Source organism: Pelodiscus sinensis, chromosome 2 (genome assembly GCF_049634645.1).
Source record: "Pelodiscus sinensis isolate JC-2024 chromosome 2, ASM4963464v1, whole genome shotgun sequence".
Lineage (NCBI taxonomy): Eukaryota > Metazoa > Chordata > Testudines > Trionychidae > Pelodiscus > Pelodiscus sinensis.
The window spans coordinates 5,372,349-5,394,637 of record NC_134712.1 but is presented as its reverse complement, the minus strand read 5'-3'; the positions used below and the strand labels follow the sequence as shown (position 1 = coordinate 5,394,637).

The 22,289-nt window shown below is 45.6% G+C and overlaps 1 protein-coding gene across 13 annotated transcripts in view; it reads right to left on the bottom strand.

The window, feature by feature from the left end:
• The window catches only part of TSNARE1 (t-SNARE domain containing 1), a 731,183-nt gene that overhangs the window by 215,978 nt on the left and 492,916 nt on the right, over nt 1-22,289 (bottom strand). For all 13 annotated transcript variants that reach the window (XM_075920025.1, XM_075920027.1, XM_075920034.1 and 10 more), the window contains one exon: nt 11,313-11,385. In XM_075920025.1, coding sequence (XP_075776140.1) covers nt 11,313-11,385 — 73 coding nt within the window. The remainder of the gene's footprint in view (nt 1-11,312; nt 11,386-22,289) is intronic.

Genomic DNA, 22,289 nt, shown 5'->3' with positions numbered 1-22,289 from the left:
TATGCCCTAAGGTGCCACAGGACTACTCATTTTTAAAGAGGACAGTTAATCTATATTCGATAACGGAACAGGCTTATAAACAGTTTAGAAAAAGTTAAGTAATTTGAATTTTCCCATCTTAATAGAAGAACATGTTGTTTTCGTCACTAGTACTACTTAGGATCCCAGGACACTACATCTCTTTTTATATTAACAGCTGCAGTTTATCAGGCTCCTTTCCTAGGGAAATAACTTCTTAAGTCTGAAGAAGCAAAACAAAATTTTTTAGATTCTATGAGGGCTTTTTTCCCCAGAAAAACCAGCATCATGCTTTGCAAACACTATATGCTAATTTGTTCCACAATGCAATCTTTTAGTGTACAAGGAATCTTTACTGAATGGCGGCCTGCATATTACATACATGATGGTATGATGTTACAGAGGGAGGAAAATGGGTAAGCAGCCCTCCTAGCTGAAAGGTTCCTCTAATGTACAGAACTCCAGCTTTGTCATGACTACAAAAGATTTAAGACGAAAGGTCCTAATTAACTTTTGCTATAGTAGCTTGCAATCTTAGCAGCCAGAACCCTCGCCCCCCCAAAGCTAGAACTGACTGAAAATTGAGTAATTCCATGGGTAATGTGGTGGATTTGTCTTCACTGCTAAAAAGATGCAATGTTCCACCTCGGGACTACTAATTAATATCAATTATCCCAAGGAAAGTGAAAGACCAGCATTTTAATTTTACTGTAAGGTAAAAACCACTGAAGTCATCCCCTGGAAGAGGCATCGAACTGTGAAACACAGGCTTCATTTGCATGTTAGTTATTCTGAGGTAAAAAATCTGCCATTTTTAGCAGTGAAGACAAGTCCTGTGCATACAAGTGATTTCCACTGATTTACACACAAGGGAGAGAGAGTAAGAGAGATGTAGTCCAGGAGACAATACACAAACATGGTAGCCAAGAATTACTGGGGTTCCATCATCCAGTCAATTATCTGTCTACCACTTCACTGATTTTAATGGGACGCCCTGCACGCACATGGCAAGATGAACCCAGCTACTATGATTTGTGTGGCTTGGGCTGTGATTCCTTAACTTGGCCTTAATCCTTCTGACCACACAGGGTTTTAAGCAATAACAATGAAATGTTTTGAAGAGAACAACATTTCAGAAGTGCTAAGTGTTGTGATCTGCATTTGTATTTCCTTTACAGTGCTAACCTGTTGTGATAGAGAGCTAGAAAACAGCAGCTGATTCAGCATCCTGTCCCTTGCAAGGCTAATTAGTGGCTCTAGAGCTGACCTGGTTAAGAAGAACTGGGCCTAACTGATGGACTGAGTTGGGCTGCGGAGAGCTAAAAGGCTAATTAGCCCATAAGGCAGAGGTAGAAAAGACAGGAGAGGGCAGGGACGGAGAGAGAAGCTTTTAGAGGTACATCCCAGATGGATCCCCCAGGAAGAAAAACCTGTCTGTCTAACTCCACTATTGGCTAAGAGAGTTAAGGATTGTATGAAACAGCAAACAGGGGACTGAATAACCGTGTAAAACAGGAGTGTTGTGGGCAAGACACAAAAAGTAATTTTTCCGCTCGGCTCTGTGCTGTTTAGGCCTCAATTGGAGTAATGTGACCAGTTCCGGGCACCACATTTCAAGATGTGGAGAAACTGGAGAAGGTCCAGAGAAGAGCCACAAAAATGATGCAAGTTCTAGAGAATGTGACCTATGAGGAAAGATTGAAAGAATTGTCTTGTTTAGTTCAGAAAAGAGAATACTGAGAGGGGACATGATAGCCGCTTTCAAGTATCTAAAAAAATGTTACCAGAAGGAGGGAGAAAAATTGTTTAGGTTGGACATTAGGAAACGCTTCCTAACTGTCAGGGTGGTTAAACACTGGAATAAATTGCCTAGGGAGGTTGTGGAATCTTCATCACTGGAGATATTTAAGAGTAGGTCAGACAGACACCTGTCAGGGATGATCTAGATGGTACTTGGCCTTTCTGTGAGGGCAGGGGACTGGACTCAATGACCTCTTGAGGTCCCTTCCAGTTCTAGGATTCTATGAAAAGTGGAGAGAATGCTGCAAACTAAATCACATGAAGTGCTTACCAGAAAAAGGTCTCCAGCTGTTTGTAGCTTGAAAAAAGACCAGAATGAGACCCTATCCTGTCACACTTTTCCTTAAGGTCATCTTCTGCGTGTTAAATGGCAGTAAAATCTTCTTTGTGAAATTACACAATTGTCAGTGAATTCCACACTTAATAGCATGTAAGTCATAGTGCTTCAAAAGGTGGGATTTGTTGGGTTTTTTGGTCATACCATGTTGAACAGTCACCGGTTATAAGAGGACAAAACCAGGTCCTCAGTTTGGCTATTATTAACTGGTATCACTGGGCAGGTATCTGTGCTAAGTCTGATTGAAGAAGTGGGAAGGATTTTGAATTCAAAATACTTCTGTTTTGCAGGAATTGAAATGGATCCATTTAGTTTTGAAACCATTTTTCATGGCTTTTATTCTTTAAATGGTTACCTATACTTTTATCGAAATTATTCTCCATAAAAATGTCAGTGAAAAATATGGAGAGAGACATTGTGAAAAATGGAACATCAAGTCAAAATGTCCCTTTCTGGAATAAAGGCTATTTTTCAATGAAAATGTTTTAGTGAGAAACATTTCAACTAGTTCTGATTTGTCCATTATACAAATCTAGACTTGTGTCATTCTTTACAGCCTGTGATGTGAGGTGCAGAACATCCTTAATTGAGGCTATGTCTAGACTGCAGAGCTTTTCCAGGATACTGGAGGTATCTGCATCCAAGGAACGTGTCCGCTTTTCCAAAAATATATATATATATTGGAGAAGCGGATGTGTTTTTTCGGCATCCGTGTAAACCTTGTTTTACAAGGAAGAAGGGATGTTCCAAAAGAGGGTTTTCCCCCGAAATCTGGCCCCGTGCAGAATTTCAGAAAATCCTCTTTCGGAAGTAAATCGCACCGCAAATTGTGTTTCTTTTTCCTATTTATCTTTATAGTATAGACATAGCCTCAAAGAGCACAGACGTTTTGCCACTTGTAAGATTGGGGAGTTAGCTCTCATTGATAGATAGGTGAGTCCTTCCAGAGTAAAGCTTAACATGACACGGTCTGGTCATATTCAAATGTGTGTTCGTCAACTTGCAGAACCAGATCTATGTGTTCTCCCAATTTATAAATTAAGGGACAGACGTCAGGTTGACTTAACCAGGTGCAATTTGTAGCTCCCTAAGCCATGATGACCTGGGGGTATTAACCTCCAATGGTGAGCAGACAGCATCCACATCTCTACTCTATCCAATAGTTTCCGATGGGAGATGGCAGCTTTGAATTTCACAGCTGTGTTGCTCTATCTGCTTTTCTTTAAATGATACTTTAATAGAAAAGTAATATAAAAGGGTTGGTCCTGCTTTGGGCAGGGGGCTGGACTCGATGACTCCTGAGGTCTTTTCCAGCCCTAAGATTCTATGACCCTTGCCTGCCAGTGAATCAAGCCAACACTTTCTAAAAATCTCTTTATTGATTCCTTGAAGACCAAACTGGAGCGGACATAATCACCATGAAATGCCATAACCTACTGCTTGCTGGATTTGCCTTCATCAAGAGTTCTGTGTCATAGTTTTTAACAACGGAAGTAGGTGTAAAGCAGTGTACTCATATTAACAATGCATATCTCACTTTAGTGTCAGACAAAGATGCTATTTGCACTACTCTGTAAATGACACATGACCTTAAAATGTGCTTTGGAAACATTAAACATTCTTAAAAACTATGGGAAGTGCAGAATTATATCACAGGGCCAACAGCTTATCGTGTATGCAAAACTCATTTCCATTCAAGCCTATAATTATTCCAAAATAAATAAAAATAAACTCCCAAAGACGACCAGAGACTACTCCTATAACTAGTGGACTAATTCAAAGGCGTCAACTCTTCCCAGGCAAAGGGAAATATCAACACAACATGTTTGATTCATTTTAAAAGGGCGTGTGTGTTTGCTTGTTATTTTGGTAAGGCTGAATTTTGCTTCCAAAGTGAAATCCATGATATGTATTATTTGTCTTTCAATTGCAGTGGTTGATGTGATTTACTTAACCTATTCATGACACAGTGTCACATACTCTAACCTTATAAGAGAAAGTATAACACCTCCCAAATGAAATAAACCAACCACTCAGCTGGTTGTACATTTATGACCCAGTTCAGCCAAAGGATTTCTGGGAGTTCAGAGCACAGCAATGCCACCTTCCTGATTATCTGATAATTACTGCAGCAGAAAATTCTACTGGTGGGGGAAAAAATCATAAAAAGAAAAGACCCCCCCCACGGCTACACACTTGGTTTCTCACACTAAATTAGTCGGCTCCTTAGCTGCAACCACACCAACTCTATCACATTAAGAAGACTAAATACAGACTAGTAGACACAACTTTAAGCATTAGTAAATTTACAAGTCTGTTATCATCTAGTACAGTAAACTTCTGATAATCCGGCACCTTTAGGACCCAGAGGGTGCCAGATTATCAGATATGCCGGAATACCAGAAGGGGGGCTATGAGGGGTCTGGCGGGGGGGTGGGAGGAGAACTGCGCAGCGTGGGAGAGGGCGGCGCTGTGGGACCAACCCGGCAGCACCTCAGCTGCTCTGCCCCCGGCTTCTCCAAGTCAGCAGCTGGGCAGTTCCAGCAGCAGCGGGCTTGGGGAAGCCAGGGGCAGAATAGCTGGGGTGCTCTGCCCCAGGGCTTCCCCAAGTCCACCGCTGCTGAAACCGACCAGCAGCAGACTTGGAGAAGCCGGGGGCAGATCAGTTCCAATTGTCCGGCTGGCCGGAGCACTTCCAGGTTCCATTTGGTGCCAGACTATCAGGAGTGCCGGACCACTGGATGCCAGACAATTGGAGTTTTACTGTACTGTGTTCTTTACAAGCACACACATTGACTTCCTAACACAGGATTGGCATTACAAAAAGAATGTTCAAACAATGAGGGAAGAGACAGAAATGCAGAGACAAAGCTTTTTAAACAAAGAGACATAAAAAACTCAGATTCCTTGCACCCCTACCACTATAGCTGAAATGAGAAGAACAGAGGAGATCAAACTAACCTGTACCTGCCTCCTGGGAGATATGCTATTAAAATGCATGGTACACTTTACAATAAAGCTGTGAGTTGTAATTGTGTTGAGAAGAAGACGCACTAACTGACTCCAAAATATACACTTTTAGTTCAACAGATTCTAGATTTGGCCTTCAAAATAAAGTGAAAATTTTTCACCTTATCTGAAACAGATAAGCAGCAAATTCAGAAAAACTGGGGTGGCACCAGGTACTGCTTCTGAAGAAGTGGAGCTCTGAACTGACACATAAGTCCATGTTTTCCTACCAGGAACAGCTAGACATGAAAAAGCCAAGTGAGGATTCTACAATGCACAAAGAACTGAGTTCATAACTGAGTTCCAGTCAAACACTGGAATAAATTGCCTAGGGAGGTTGTGGAATCTCCATCTCTGGAGATATTTAAGAGTAGGTTAGATAAATGTCAATCAGGGATGGTCTAGACAGTATTTGGTCCTGCAATGAGAGCAGGGGACTGGATTCGATGACCTCTTGAGGTCCCTTCCAGTCTTAGTAGTCTATGATTCTATGATATCTATCAATATAACTATCTTCTCGGATATTTAGGAAGTGTTACCAACTGAACAGATATGAATATGTGGACCCCATTTTGTTGCATAAAGGTTATCAAGAAAATAAATACAGATATTTAGGGACCAATTCCAGAAAGTATCCATTTTTCAGCTGTCTCAGCTGAGCCCCAGGACAGTTTAGTTAATGATCCAGATGTCTGGTTTTCCAACTTATTTCATTTTACTGTATCTCATAGCAGGCTCCAGTCTCCAGTTTCATAGCAAAGAAATTCCCATGCCATTAAAGCCATCAGTCACAGAACATCCATGAAGAGTCTTCTAAAGGGACCCAAAAGGCCTGCAGAGGACACAGGGGTGATGGCTCTTTGCGGCGCATGCCATGATGGCGTGTAAACTCTTTTCAATCTGCTACGTGTTAAATCCTATGAGTCTGCAAATGACATGCCTCACTTTTGAAAAGACATCAGCCTTCAAGTCAAGATGCAAGTACCCAGATACAGGAAACGATGTTAGCCAAACAGGGCTGGTTCTAGGAGACAGACGAGGCTACTGTGGTGGCAGATACGAGTGGCTTCCCCCAGGCTCCATCTAACCTAAATGATCTCAGTGACCCCATATTTACGTCCATACAAAAACATTTTACTTTCACAAGAGTCATTTATTATGACTGGGGAGAAATGACAATGCTGCATCCAAACAAAATCTCAACCAAGCTCATTGACTACATATATTGACCCAATTGGATAATTTTTTCTCTCTTCCTCAACTTAACGAGAAAATGAACCAACTACCACATGTCTCCTGTTTCCTGGGTAGGCTTGCATATCTAGGTTGGCAGGCACCATGTGTATGAATTATCTAAACTACTCAAGCCTCCAAATTAGGCTGTATTACAGAATTTCCTTATCCTCAGCCTTAATATTCTCAGTCTGAGATGTCCAGACTTCAGGACGTGGTGAAGTGCAAGATCAGAATCAATCAAAATCTAAAAACCAGGCAACTCGGACGCAGCAACATGAGAAGCTGGATGGATGGCAAATGTGATGATAAGAAATGAAAGCAAAACAGAGGTGAAGAAAGTTCTCATCTTTATATCACACAACTTCCCTTCCCTGCCAGCAGGTCTTGTGACCTGTGATCTGTACATCTTTACGTACAACAAAGAGGAGGCTGGAGCTGGCAAATAAAGCTCAGAGTCGAGTTCCCATGTTTCCTACGCTGTGGTCTTGGATCCACTGTATGGATGTACCAGTCTTTGTATCTCTTGCTGTTTTCAGGAAACAAGGTTGGGATGTGCCTGTGTTGTACTTGAAGAACGAGTGTTGGTGGCAAAATGGCACGATGGGGAGAATGTGCAATCATTATAATCTCAGTAAATTGCATTCACAATAATTTGTCACTCTGCTGTGCGAAATGTGTCTAAGTGGCAAGCAGTGAACTTACTTGTGGTGTTTGGTGTTGGATGGCTTATGTAAGGAATTGGATTTTGTGTGGTGTGTTGGGCTGCCAAAAGCATTGTATATACGTGTTTGGGAGAGGAAAGCATCTCCTTCCTGGTGGGCATGAAAATAGCAGTATTATTTCTGTCATGAGTTAAAAAAATGCAATGTGTACATTATGTCAATCACCTTGACTCTCTCTTGCAACATACACAGTAGACTCCAGAGATGGACCAATGTGTGTCTACTAAAATGTGTTAACAAGATCGATATTGCCAGTTATGGCAATGATGTCTCCTTTGAACCTGCTAGATGAAGGGTTAGAGTTGCCTCACACTAATAGTGATTGTATATTGACTTAATGGAGTTACTCCTAATTTACACCAGTACATGTGAAAGGAGAAACCAGTCCAGTAGGGGAAAAATATTCTTTGACAGGGAATGGTTGGTAAGTTTTGAGCTGATGAGTACTGGAAAGTGGCTGAATGTGTATGTGCTTATATATATGCAAATATTTCTCTGATAACTGCCCCAGAGTAACTTACTTCTAAGGGTGTCAACTCCTTGACCCTTTCCATGGATGGTTTGAGTGGAGAATGTTTCTGTTACTATTTGCTCCACTGGAGTGAGGACATGGGACTGGGGTGGTCCTCCTCCGGCTGCAGCTCTCTGATGTTCCCCAATTTTTTTCCTTATCACCCCACGGAGATCTCGCCATTTGTGTTTCAGGTCCCCCACGTCCCGCCTGCAGTACCCTAAAACATTGACAGCTTGTAGGATCTTATTCCACACTTTGTGCTTCTTGGCAGGGGTCCCCTTTAAGGCCCCCAAAATTAGCTGATAGTGTTTCATGACCTTTTGCACCAGCACCTCAGTCTCTTGTGGTCTAAAATTGGGTTTCCTTGTTTTGTTCCACGAGTGCTGGTCTGGACATGGAGTTCCAGCCGTGTAGTGTGTGAACATAATAACATTCCCATGAGTAGCAGGGTCAGAAGGAGAAGCAACCAACTGAGCAGCCATTGCAGACTCTGGTGTGGAACGTCTCTTGCAAATCAACATGTTGAGGTTGGTTCCTAGAAAGGCACCAAATGTTGGGTATTTATATGCGCTTTTATAAGGTAGCGTGTAAATTCTAAATGAGGATTTGCGCGCGCACCTTATATGCGTTAACAAAAAAGAAGTGTGTCCAACTCCCATATCTGAATCTTATTTGAAAATGTAACTCCCTGCCTACTTGCTAATCTGCAGCTGTGAAAGCCTCTTAACTTTCCTCACAGGGTTACACTGCTAAAACGAAATCTCAGCTAACACATGGGAAAAGGCCAGTGCCAACAAAATTGCTGTCTACATAACTACAGGAGTTAACTTCATTTCCTTCATGAGAGCTTGTGTCAGTTGTACAAAAGAACAATTTCTCACAGGTGATCATTCACTGATTAGCCACAGTAGTAGACATGCTGGAGTAAGAGAGGACATTTACTCGGGATCTAGCATAGATTTAGGGATCAGATCCTGCAATGGAGGCAGGGAGGTAGATTAGATGACTCAGTAGCGATATGTATTTGAAAGTATTTTGGCTTGCTACTGCCCTAGGCTGGCATAAGAATGGACCAAAAAGATCCTTGTCCCTGATGTAATGATAATTGGTGTCACTAACCACTATTAATGAATCAGGCCCATTGATATTATGATCCTCAAACATGTTAATGTAACCACTGTAAGAGAGGAAAATATTGCTATTGTGAACAGAAGATCACAATCTTTAGGGATGATGATGTATTTGCAAAAGATGCAAAGTGATAGAGATACATCATCTGGGATTCCACATTTTTTCCTTCTTCGTTTATTCCCCCCCTCCCTTGCACAGCAGCAAACTCCCCTCTCTTTAAGAAGGACTGTGGACGTGTTGCCTCAAGAGCTAGCCAACTTGGTACCTAGGTCAACTACCTCTGGTTACTTGAGACAACATGGATCTCCTCCTGAGGTAAGCACAAACTGCCCTTCTAATGCTTCCAGCAACGTGGTGGGCATGGGTGAGTGTGAGACATGATCTTGTATCATGGACACAACAATATATTTCGCTGGTTAGACTCACAATTCTCCACTAAACAGTTGTTTAACTCAAACGAGGACACACAGTTACAAAACTTTTTTCTCGTGTGTGTAATAGGCAGAACCTAAGCCTCTGGGTGTGATGAGCCCTTTCCTTTCTCGTCAACGCTGAACTTTCACTCGGGGTTTTTCAACTCCCTGTATGTGCTGATTCCTAATCTCTCTCACTTGTATGTAACACAAATGTCAAAAGATAAACAGTGGAACTTGCATCTGTTGAATAGGGAGATATCTCTTGAATGGCATGATTGACTGAAAAGCTACTCAGAAAGAAATAAAAAGGTTTGCGATGCTACTGAAAAAACGAATGCCCCCTAAATAAAAGAATGGAAAGAATGGTACTTGTTTAAAGACAAAAAGGCCTACTTTCTACACCTTTTCATTTTCTCCCAGGCAAGTTAATATTGGGAACACTTCCACCACGTGGGTAACAACTTAACAATAAATCAAACCTTAAGGAACTTGGTGACATAGGTCATGAAAGTAGCTGATCTATGCTGCCATGTCCCTCAAGGCAATAACATCTGATATGCCTCCTGAGGCCCAAGCGGATTCAGTAGTTATCCGGGCACAAAAAGAGCTGCCAAACAAGCACAAGATCAAAAACTGAATTGTTGAAGATGTCATCTTGATTTTGTTGTGTGTCTGTGAATGAACAGGGTGTTCCACTGTGTGATGGCAGCTGCCCATTTCTGTTTGGATGGACATGCCGCTCCTTGGACGGTTGCCAAAGCCTGCGTGCTGTGCAAGGAACCAGTGTGATCAATAGACAGACTGCAAGTATTGCTCCTTTTACAATCTCCCTCCTAAGGTCTAGTCCAGGGGCTCCGCATCTTTGGAAACCAGGCGTATTTTGCAGATAGGTCCCGACACATGGATTTAAGCCTGGCTTAGGCACTCAGGTTCTTAGGACATTGTGGCAATTATGTAAGGCACCAGATAGTTCAGTTAATCTCACAGAAACTGGAAAACAAGAGCGGGAGAAACATATCTGACCCTTCCTTCCTTTACCTGTAACAGGATATAAACACAGGAGATTTTAACAGAGGTGGATCTTTTATATTCTGCTTCCATTTCTTTCTCCTGATCCCAAAAGGTTCAGGATTGGTCACCACTTCTAGTGGTGCTGGAACACATTTTACAGAGGAGGTGCTGAAAGCCAGTGGTCCCCACCACCCCCAAAAAACCCTTTTTACCTCAACTCCCTTACTCCTATCTGTGCCCACCACACCCCAGAGTTAGGGCCAGGAGCAGGGCCATGGTTCTGGGCGGAGGGTGACATGAATTAGGGAAAGGACGCCTAATCTGGGACCACACATGAGGGGCTGCAATTAGAGTCCCTCGGTGCAGATCCAGTGGCAGCCACTGGTCCACATGCAGTATAGGGAACAGAGCCCAATCACACGTCCTGCATGTGGGAGCCTAGGTGTGGGGCCTGGAGAGCTGGGTATGGGGTGGCGGCCAGGACCACACAGTTCCCATTCCTATGTCCACTTCCTGTCAGTGGTGCTCTGGATGTTGGGGAACAGTCAGTAAACTGGGCATTTTCTCTGTTCCCCTGTCTTCCACCAGTGCACAAGCATGCTGCTTCACTCTGCTCCAAAACCCTGCCGGCTAGGGAATCAGGCTTCAGACCTACAGTGCATGTGGCCAAAAATATTCTGTGACAGAAAAAGAAAGTTTTATTAAGCAGAACTGAGCAGCACGATTTGCGGCAGCTACAATAATTTTTTCATTCCAATTCCTGAGGAAGATTAACCATGTCTTCTTATTTTAGTTTCTCACTATTTCTTCCCTTTCCTATACTCAACAGCGCATGGTCTGCTATCCCTACGAAATCTATTTTTATGCAAACACTACCAGTAACAATCACAAAGAGATGATCCACGTCACAGAGGGCAGCTTTTCAAACCCAAGGAGATTTCCACGTTCAGAATCCCCTAGAGTACAGGACGACTAGTCTTAGTGGCAACTTGGCTGTATTAAGCAGTTATAGAATTTGGGTCATTTTGACCCCTTAACTCCTTCATGGGTGAGTTCTCGCCAATCGGAAAGGCAAAGTGAGACAAAGCACATACCTTAGCACTAATGGTGATACCTACCTATTGTGTCTCCTTGTTCATAAACCATGGAGGCCAGGTCTTTAATGATCTGGTTTACGTCCAACATGTCGCTCTGAAAAGGTGAAAGGTTACAGTAAATGGTCAACAGATACATCAAGAGCCAAATGAGTTGCCCCATTTTTCAAGCATCTACACAGAACAGTAAGGACTAGATATTCTCACAATGCCTTAACTGGCCTCCTAAGTAAAACTATAATTTGTTGGACTTCAATTATCGAGCTTTGCACCTGAACTGGATGTGTTGCCTTCTAAAAAGAAGTCAAATAATGAGACCACCCAGCTGCTTGCCACAACTGTGAAGCACCAAGGAACAAAAAACAGCCTTCCCCTATTTCTAAGGAGCAGCTTTTGAAGGTACAGCCACTTGGACAGCCACTTCTTATGTACAAAATTCTAGTTCTCTAAGTGTTGCGTGTTTGTGGTGAAATACCATTAGAAAATGAATTGAGTGCTGATGGAAAGACTGTCAGATTTTGAAATCTCTTTATATTTCGGTCAGTCAGGGCAAAGCTATGTGATGAAAGGACTCTATTTGCACTCCTTCAAAATGTCAACGAATTAACTAGTGAAAGCAACAGTAATTCTTAATAGTCAAAAAAGCAACTGCTACAATCAAGTCTTGGCTGCATGTAACTCTGACTCTAAAAAGAATGATTACTCTATAAATGGGATAATGTTGAATGCAACAGAAAAAAGACTCCTATTAGCATATCAGAAAAGAACACTGAATTTTTGAATGTTTATGGTCTTTCATGGAGAAACACCCAACTTTGTTTACTATTTTTACACACACTTTGTTTACTATTTTTAATTATTTTTAACAGTAAACTTTGTTTACTATTTTTACACACACCCAACTTTGTTTACTATTTTTACACACACACAAACGCATTCTCAGTGTCAATAAAGCTGCTTTATGTATAACATAACTACAGGCTGAACCTCTCTAAACCAAGACATTCTGGCCTGTTGGGCCATGGATGTTCCAGGACCAGACGTGGCCAGGAGACCAGTGTGCTGTATTTGGGCTGCCTGGTGGTGCCGGGAGCCCAGTGGAGCCAGCTAGGAAGCAGGTACAGTAGCAGGCTATGGCTGGGAGCCGGGCCAGAGTTGGAATGGCCGGTAACAGGAAACCGAGGAATGACCTCCTCTGGTCTGGCAAAATCCCTCATCTGAGACTGGTCAGGTCCCGAGGGTGCCAGACCAGGGAGGTCCAACCTGCATCACACAATTTTATTGTGGGTTCCATCATAATACAGTACTTCTGATACACAGATAAATTGCCAACTGATGCCAAATACAATTCACAGCATCAGAGCGAGAGCAAACTTTACTCCTGTGTGAAGTATCCCTGGGCCATTAATATCCACATGGAGCAGACAAACTCTCAGGACATAGTAGCCACTTTCGGTAGTATTAACTTCCCTTAGATCTGCAGAGAGATGTTTTCAAGTGCTGGTGCATAAACATAAGGGCTATGTCTAGACTGGCATGATTTTCCGCAAATGCTTTTAACGGAAAAGTTTTTCCGTGAAAAGCATTTGTGGAAAAGAGCATTTAGATTGGCACAGACGCTCTTCCGCAAAAGCACTTTTTGCGGAAAAGCGTCCGTGCCAATCTAGACGCACTTTTGCGCAAAAAAGCCCCGATCGCCATTTTTGCAATCGGGGCTTTTTTGCGCAAAACAAATCTGAGCTGTCTACACTGTCCCTTTTGCACAAAGGCTTTGCGCAAAAGGGACTTTTGCCCGAACAGGAGCAGCATAGTATTTCCACAAGAAGCACTGATTTCTTACAGTAGGAAGTCTGTGTTCTTGCGGAAATTCAAGCGGCCAGTGTAGACAGCTGGCAAGTTTTTCCGCAAAAGCAGCTGCTTTTGCGGAAAAACTTGCCAGTCCAGACACAGCCAAGGTCTTTATTCTTGACTGTAAATCCCAGGGAATTAGTGTATTTGTGGAGAGGAACCCCCACTGAGTGTACTGGGGCACAGAGAGAAAACACATACACATACAAACACGTGTGTGCATGCATGCACGCAACACACACTCACGCGTACTCCCGTCAACTGATATGGGAACACTCCTCACAGAGAAGTGTAATTTCTTTCTTCCCTCAGATTCATCCCATATGTTCCTCACAGGATACCCACTCCCGCCCTCCAACTTTTAAAATCTCTTCTGAGAGATTCCCACACACTGCTAACGGAATGGTAGCTTAGTCACTGACTTCAGCTCTGCTGGGAGTAGAATTTGTGATGTAAAGAAGATTTAACTGTCCCAACCTGATAGCTAGACTAGCATTTCTCAACTATTTTTTTTTATAAAGTACCACCTTTAAAAAAAAGTAGAAGTACCCCCAGCCCCTCCGCTCTAACCCAATGCCCTTCCCCTCCCCCAGAGCCAGGCACCCCAGCCCCCCTGTTCTAACCCAATCCTCTTCCCTTCCTGCAGAGCCAGTCCTCCCCAGTCCCCCCGCCCCCCGCTCTAACCCAATGCACCCACCCTTCCCCCAGAGCCTGGTACTCCCAGCCCCTCTGCTCTAACCCAATACTCTTCCCCTCCCCCAGAGCCAGGCACCCCAGCCCCCCTGTTCTAACCCAATGCACCCACTTTTCCCCCAAAGCCCAGCACCCCCAGGCCCTCCCCCCCCCCGACTCTAACCCAATGACCCACCCTTCCCCAGAGTCAGGCACCGGATGTATGGTAACCCGACCTTTGAAGTGCCCACTCCTGCTGCCTGGCCCTGCCTCGGCGGCGTGTCTGCAGGGAGCAAGTGTCCACCAGCATAGGGCTCGCCACGTGGGGCTGTGCACTCCCACCCTAGCCTGATGCTCCCTTAGCGTGACGCCTGGGAGCAACTGTCCCCCGCTTGCTCCCCTTCGCTATGCCACTGATGCGGGTGGGTCCTTTGGAGTAAAGCTTATTGTGCTGCTTCACCACCTTTTATCTCCTCTCCACTGCACCACGGGGAAGGGGCGATGGGGATGTGTGGTACTGTGCTGCTAGCGGGGGTGGGGGTCATGTGCATCTCCAGGTTCAGCCGCCCTCCCCACTGGAGCACCCTGGTGAGGATGCTGGAGAGAAAACGAACTAGGAGAGGCAGCTGTGGAAGAGATTTTTTTTCTCCCCTCCCAAACCTGCCCCCAACTTGAACTGCCCTGGGTCTCATGGGAGCCACCACTGCTGCAGCCACACGCTTTTCCTGCCCGGCGCTAGGGCGAGTGCACAGAGTGGCTGTTAACGTCCGGTGGTATGGCTCCAAATGTTCAATTTTACAGGCACGTATCGCCACCTCCTCCCTGACCCCTTTGCAGAGCAAAATCCCAGACATTTTTTGCCAAATTTCACTTGTGTTGACATACTCTCCCCCCCTCCCCCAGACTTCTCAACGTGTATCACTGGTTGAGAAACACTGAGCTAGACAACTAAACTATCCACTCTGATTAAATTATAAATTATTCCAAGTGTATCTACATTTATTTTTGAAGTTTATTGCATAATTGTGAGTAGAGTAGCACTTAATTATAGAATGCAGTCGAATCTCATTAATTTGTAATGGAGACTGGGAGAAGCACAGTGAATTAATGAACATGGCAAATTTCCGAGCAAGTGAACAAATACAAGAACCAAAAGCTAAAACAATTACAAAGGATAGGGTAAGGCCTCACAAAATGTACCGTGTTCACGTATGTGTCGAGTGCTGTCTAGCTTTAATTATGTAGGAGAATATTCATAACTAGTAAATGTTCTGTGGAATATTTCATAGAAGTAATGAGATTTAAAGGATCACACTTTAATACTATGATCATATACCATTGTCAAGGAGGCCGATGTGAGTGTTGTTCTACTATGGGGTGTGGGGATTCGCAATAAAAGAAAGAGATGATGCGTGCAGGGGTGAGGAGGAAGCAGCATTCACACAGGTCTCTTGGGCTTAAGTACATCTCCGTCAAAACTTGGTTGAACCAGAAAGAAGTTCACCTCTTTCAGCCTGATTGTCCCTTCTAAAGAGACCGCAATGGAATGGAATCACTACTGCATCTCTGTCTGATGTGTGCATCTGTAGCTGCATTTGGTTACATGGTGACTCTTTGGCTGTAATGCAGAAAATCCCTCCAGTGTTTACACTGAAGTCAAGGGCAAACAAGTGAACAAACTTTGATTCGGAAGGATTAAATTACCTACTGCCTCAAAAGTCAATTACACTTCACACACTGCTGTGATATTTACACAATAATCTTAGCATATTGCAATATAAATGAAAAGAGAAGAAGCACACAGATAAACTTACTATACATTATTAGTCACACACTGTAATGCTTGCTGCCTATCATACCCCATTATTTAGGGGAAAATAGACTTCCGCCCTTGCACTGTGAGCCCAATACTTTCTTTTCCAAAATCCATAGCAATGCTTGAAGATATTGCTGAGCATCAATGCAGTAGAGAAGCTGCCATGGATATCAGAAGGTTAAAAGGGAGCAAGGGAATGAACTTAGAAATTGTTGATTACGGTATTAAAAAGCAAAAGAGAGCAAGTTGTAAAGTGGTGAGCACAGAATAATATCACCTACCACATGGAATCTGCTGAATAATTTAACCAGGCGCCGCAAAGCTTCCAAGGTACTGAAATATGTTAGCAAACAAAAAAATAAATGACTTTTCATTGCACACAGTATCCGAGAGTTACATTCTGAGAGCTTCCTGCCAGGAAGCAGTACATCATGATGAACCATTGAACCTTCCTGTCATTGCGAGTTTGCCTATAAAATGAAAGAAGCACCTCTATTTTCCAAGTTTCTACAGATTGTACATGTTTCACAATGGAATATAATGGCTCACAAATCTCCTTCACTTTATAGAAACAAGAAATGCTTGGTTTACTAAATCCTGATATTGTTTCATATATTCTATGCCTGTACGTTTATATTAGTATTAATATTCATATTAGTATTAGTAGCAGCAGCAATAGTAGTACCACTAGTAGTAGTACTACTACTAGTAGTAGTAGTAGTAATAGTTGTCGTCATAGTAGTAGTACCATCATCATCACTAGGAGTCAAGGTCAGGGACCAGGACTCTACTGTGTCAGGTACTGGACAAAAGCCAACCGAAAAGGCTGTCTATACTCCAGAGAGGTTACAGTGTAAGAGACGAGAAACAGATGGATACAGACAGAGCAACAGAGTACAAGAAAACACTGAGATCACACACACATGTAAGCATGTCCAGGATATTTAAATGCACACTTCTCTCTTGTGTGGATTAATATTACAGGGCATTGCAGAGGAAGCACATTTTAAGGAGGGATTTAAACGAAGAGAGGGTGCACACTGATGGCTGATCCAAAGTTCAGTGCCATCGATGGATAGACTTCCACTCCCTTCACCTGGCAATGAGCAAGGCAATGAACAATGCAAACGGAAAGGAAAGGAGCTCCAAATGAAAAAAAAAAGCCAGCACAAAAAGTGGAACGAGGACACGCTAAGGGAAGGATACAGGTGAGGCACCGACCAGAATGACTCGTGTGAACAGGGAGGAAAACGAAAGGGCATCTGAGAGTATACAGAGAGGAAACTGTATTGGAGTTTGAAGGTGAGCGTGGCCAGCTTCAGTGAGGAAAAGGAAGTCACGGTGTACAGATTGAGAATGGAATTACATGGCTAGACTGCTGGGAGGGGATTCGGATTTGTAGCTTGTAAGGTGGTCAGTGTGTCTAGACCAGGGGTCTCCAAACTACGGCCCGGGGGCCGGATGCGGCCCGCGAGGCCCTCTCATCCGGCCCGTGGAGACCTTTTTGGATTCAAAGGCAGAAGAAGTGAGATTGTTTCAAAACCCATTTGAAGCAGATGTGGCCAGTTGCCCAGATGAACTGCAGCTGGAAGTCATTGAGTTGCAAGCAAATGACCTCCTTAGGGACAAGTTCAAAATAGGACTGGTGGGTTTTTACCAGTTTTTGCCCAAGGAAGACTTTCCTAATGTCAAAACTTTTGCATCAAGGTACCTTTCAATCTTTGGAACAACATACCTGTGTGAACAAACATTTTCAAGAATGAAATACGTGAAGAACAATTTGAGAACAAACTTGTCCGATGATAATCTCAGGTCACTGTTGATGTTAGGGACAACAAATCTAAAGCCAGAAATGTCTGCTATTTTGGCATCCAGGAAACAATTTCACCATTCACACTAATACAGGTGTTCATGTGTAGTGTATGAATGTGTTATTAAATAATAACTGAATAAAATAATATTAAATAAATAATTAAAAACAACATCCATGTTTTGATTGTTTTTTATTTGGACCTCAAGTGTGTAGTCGGCCCCCGAACTGCTGTTTGATAGTTAATGTGGCCCTCGGGCTGAAAAGTTTGGAGACCCCTGGTCTAGACTGTCGTGAGTGCTTGCCATGTGCCAAGTGATTTCAGTGGGAGGTGTGGGTGGTCTGTCAAGGTTGTACCTCCGAAATCCAGCATTCTCTGGTCTGGCAACATCCATTGTCCAGCAGGACCACAGATGCTCTTGGACCAGGGAGCCTAAGGGCAGGAGGGCCAGCCGGGTGTGGCCAGACAGCCCGCCTCCATCACATCAATCTTGCTTGCCCTCTGAGATGTCAGCATACAGGACAGAGAAGGAGCAATAAAATCAGCATAGTCTATGCTGGCTCATCTGATCCTGAGAAGCTGAAACATAGATATGAGGAGAGATCAGGATATGCGAGACTGCCACCGGCTGGCACCTATGTTGATTCGAACACACACAGTCCCTGGAAGAGGAATTTCCCACTGAGAAAAGAATCCCCAGTAATTCCAATTTAGTTCTCTCTCTTACAAGTGTAAATTAAGTTCACAACTCCCTTGGAAGAACTGGTCTCACAAAAGACAGACCAGCCCCATTTGGCATGACAGATAAGAAAGAGAAATACGTGACCCCATGAGTATAAAAGATGGGCCCAGCACACACTCACTTTGAGTGTCATTCTACCCTCTACCTGCTGGTCGGGTTAGGTGTTTGACCTCCCGAGGTTCTATGGGGACGCCCACCTCGTATTTTCGTCTTTCCTAGGAACTGAGGGACCGGCCCTGGCCTGACATGCTGGAGTCGAGAGGCACAGAAGGGGGTAAAAATTGTACCTGGATGTGGTCCTCTGTCGTAAGTGTACACATAGAAAGAGTAAGCTGTTACTTGGTACCATTATTTCTATTTTTCTATCTTTATCTTCTTTGTAATCATTTTTAAGATCTATATTTTGCTAGCAGTTAAGAACTAGAACAATAGCCATTGCAACGATATGATTTATAAGCTTCCTCAAAGAAACCTATAACTGTTTAAGCTTTAACCTGACTCCTTCAGTTGCTGTAACAGAACCAAGCACAATTTAAAAGAACTTCAGCCGGTCTAAAGGGACAGATATAGGGAGAGCTTGGGCGTTTGGATTTGTGTCACACCCAGGTGGCACAATCCACTGGGGCACCTTTCAGCCTTTCCCCAAGGCTGCCCTCTGCGAAGGAACCCCTGTGTTCTAGCAGCTAAAATCTAAGGTGTAATAAGCTCTTCCTATATAACGGGGCGTCTGTTGGCCTGCTGGCCACCCTCTGCGATGGGACCCCGGTCCTAGCAGTAAAGGAACGGACGTTAAACCTTTTCTCGGAAACATACACACACACACTGCCCTGACCGTCGGCTGACACCGGGGCAATAGAGTCAGTGCCCCCAAGACTGGGACCAAAGCCCTGTGGCAGCCTATAGCAGCTGGTGGCAGCACAGGGCCAGGCTGAAGTCCCCCAGTGGCTGGACCCCTGCAGCTGCCCAGGAGCCCTGCAGCAGTCTCCGGGAGCTTGGAGCTGTAGCAGCTTCCTGGGACATGGGGCTGGGCCCGACTGCGGCAGCAGCCCCTTGGAGTGTGGGGTCAGGGAGGAGCCCTGCAGCAACCATGGAGCCGCAGCCCTGCAGCAGCCCCTTGTAACACGGAGCTGGAGCCCCACAGGAAATGTGGAGCCAGAGCTCTGCAGCAGCCACCTGGAGCATGGGCCTGGAGCTGGAACCGGAGCCTCATGGCTGCCCCCCGATGCATGGGGCTGAGCTGGAGCCTCTGCTGCCCGGGAAGCCAACAGCAGCTTGGCAAGCAGCCCAGACAGATTAGGACTGAGGGAAGGGAAGGCAAGATGCCTGCTGAGGCAGTCTGCTAGCAGCAGGTGATGGGGCTTGGGAGAAGGTGGCAGGAGGCCTTCCTTGGTCCAGCAACTTCCCTCATTCAGGACCGGTCAGGTCCTAACGGTGCTGGACCAGGGAAGTCCAACCTATACTTTGAATGACTGGGCCTCTTATATCATTGTGTGTACACTAGCCAGAGAGAGATAGGCAAAGACATGTGGCAAGGTGGGGGTGCAACAAGAGATGGGGACTGTGGTAGTAGCTAAGGGCACCTCTACACAGCAGAGCAAAAGTCGGATTAAGCTACGCAACCTGAGTTACGTCAATTGTGTATCTTAAGTCAAATAGCTTAATTCAGCTTTTGGTGCAGCAGGAAGTTGAAGAAAGAACACTCTTTCCGCGATTTCCCTTGTTCCTTGTAAAATGAGAGTTACAGGAGTCAGAGGAAGAAGTCCTCCAGCTCAACATTATTTTGAACTAAAGACTTGTAGTGTAGATGCTGACAAAGTTATTTTGGAATAACATCAGTTATTCTGAAACAACGCTGCTGCGTAGACATACCCTTAGTAAGGATGGGTATGTCTACACTACCCTCCTAGTTCGAACTAGGAGGGTAATGTAGGCATACCGCACTTGCAAATGAAGCCCGGGATTTGAATTTCCCGGGCTTCATTTGCATAAGCGGGGCTCCGCCATTTTTAAATCCCCGCTCGTTCGAACCCTGTGCCGTGCGGCTACACGCGGCACGAACTAGGTAGTTCAAACTAGGAAGCCTAGTTCCAACTACCATTACTCCTCGTGGAATGAGGAGTAACGGTAGTTCGAACTAGGAAGCCTAGTTCCAACTACCTAGTTCGTGCCGCGTGTAGCCGCGCGGCACAGGGTTCGAACGAGCGGGGATTTAAAAATGGCGGAGCCCCGCTTATGCAAATGAAGCCCGGGAAATTCAAATCCCGGGCTTCATTTGCAAGTGTGGTATGCCTACATTACCCCGCTAGTTCGAACTAGCGGGGTAGTGTAGACATACCCCATATGATCAAGGCAAATATAACAGTATGAAAAATTCCCACGTTCTGTTATATTTTAACTCTCTCCTGTTTTAAGGAACTTGAACAAGTGGCATCATGCATATGGAAGAAAAGAGCAAAGAGCAAAAGTACTCGAGGGTATGTCTACATTACCACCCTAGTTCGAACTGGGGGGGGGGGGGGGTAATGTAGTCATACGGAGTTGCAAATGAAGCCTGGGATTTGAATTTCCCGGGCTTCATTTGCATGAAGCCGGCCAGCGCCATTTTTAAATGCCGGCTAGTTCGGACTCTGTGCCGCGTGGCTACACACGGCACGGACTAGCTAGTTCGGATTAGGCTTCCCCCCCGGAAGGGGGGTGGGAAGCAGAGCTGGGGGGGATCGGGGGCTGTAGGGGAGGATGGAGGGGCCCAGAGGAAGGGGGAGGGAAGCAGCGCTGGCAAGGGGGTGTCGGGGGGGCCGGCCGGCAGATAGAGGGGGTGGGAAGCAGAGCTGGGGGGGGATCGGGGGCGGTAGGGGAGGATGGAGGGGCCCAGAGGAAGGGAAAGGGAAGCAGCACTGGTGAGGGGGTGTCCGGGGGGCCGGCCGGCAGGAAGACGGGGTGGGAAGCAGAGCTGGGTGGGGGATCGGGGGCCGTGGAGCTGGATGGGAGGAGGGGGGTGGGAAACAGACTTGGCGAGGGGGGGTGCAGCCACAGGCCTCTTGCCGCCACTTGCTTCCCCGCTGGGGCCCAGCTGAGCACCCCTCAGGTGGGTCCAGTGGGACAGGAAGGGGGCGGGGCTGTGTACGTCACCGCCCCCCCCCCCTTCCTCCTCCCGCTGTGGCGCTGAGTGGTGTGCCCCTCAGCCAGGCCGCCGCGGGAGAGGGGAGGGGGGAGCGGTGACGTAGACAGTCCCACTCCCTGGCCGTCTACGTCACTGCCCCGACCCTCCGACCCTCCCCTCCCCTGCGGCGGCCCGGCTGAGCGCGCATCACTCTGCCAAGCCGCCATGGAGAGAGGGGAAGGGGGCAGGATGGTGATGTACACAGCCAGGGGGCGGGGCCGTGTACATCACCGCCCCCCTTCCCCTCCCGCTGTGGCATTCAGCTGAGTGCTGCGCCCCTCAGCCAGGCTGCCTGGGGAGCCAGCAGCGCAAGGGGCAATTTGGGCTCCCCCGGGGTGGGAGGGGAAGAGAGGGTGGTGATGTACACAGCCCTGGCCCCAGCCGTGTACGTCCCCGCCCCGCCCCCCTCCCTCGTGGCAGCCCAGCTGAGCAGGCAGCACTCAGCCAAGCGCCACGGGGGGGGGGGAAGGAGAATGGGAAGGTAGGTGGGGAGAGACAGAGGGGAGAGAGAGGCAGGAGGAGGAGAAGAGAAAGGGAGAGTGAGAGGCAGGAGGGAGAGAAGAGAAAGAGATGGAGAGAGAGGCAGGAGGTGGAGGAGATCTGAGAGAGAGGTGGGGAGGCAGTAGGAAGGAAGAGAGACAGAGAGACAGAGAGAGAGCGAGAGAGCTCAGGAGAGAAGACCTGAAATTCCTGTCTTATGATGGGCTAATTGGCTAGTTCTAAATAACAGCCACAAGAACCATGCTTAATAAACAAGAGGTGACTTCATCCCCATTCCAAAGGGACAAGACAAGGATGCCCTGACTATGTCTTCTCATTCACTTCTTGCCACACTCTGGAGTCCTTAATCAATATTGACTTAGTCCTTCTTCAGGGAAGAGTTGTTCTGATTTCAAAGGAATTTTATCTGAGTAGGGATAGAATTAAAAAAACAGAGTTTGTCCCTTCTTTG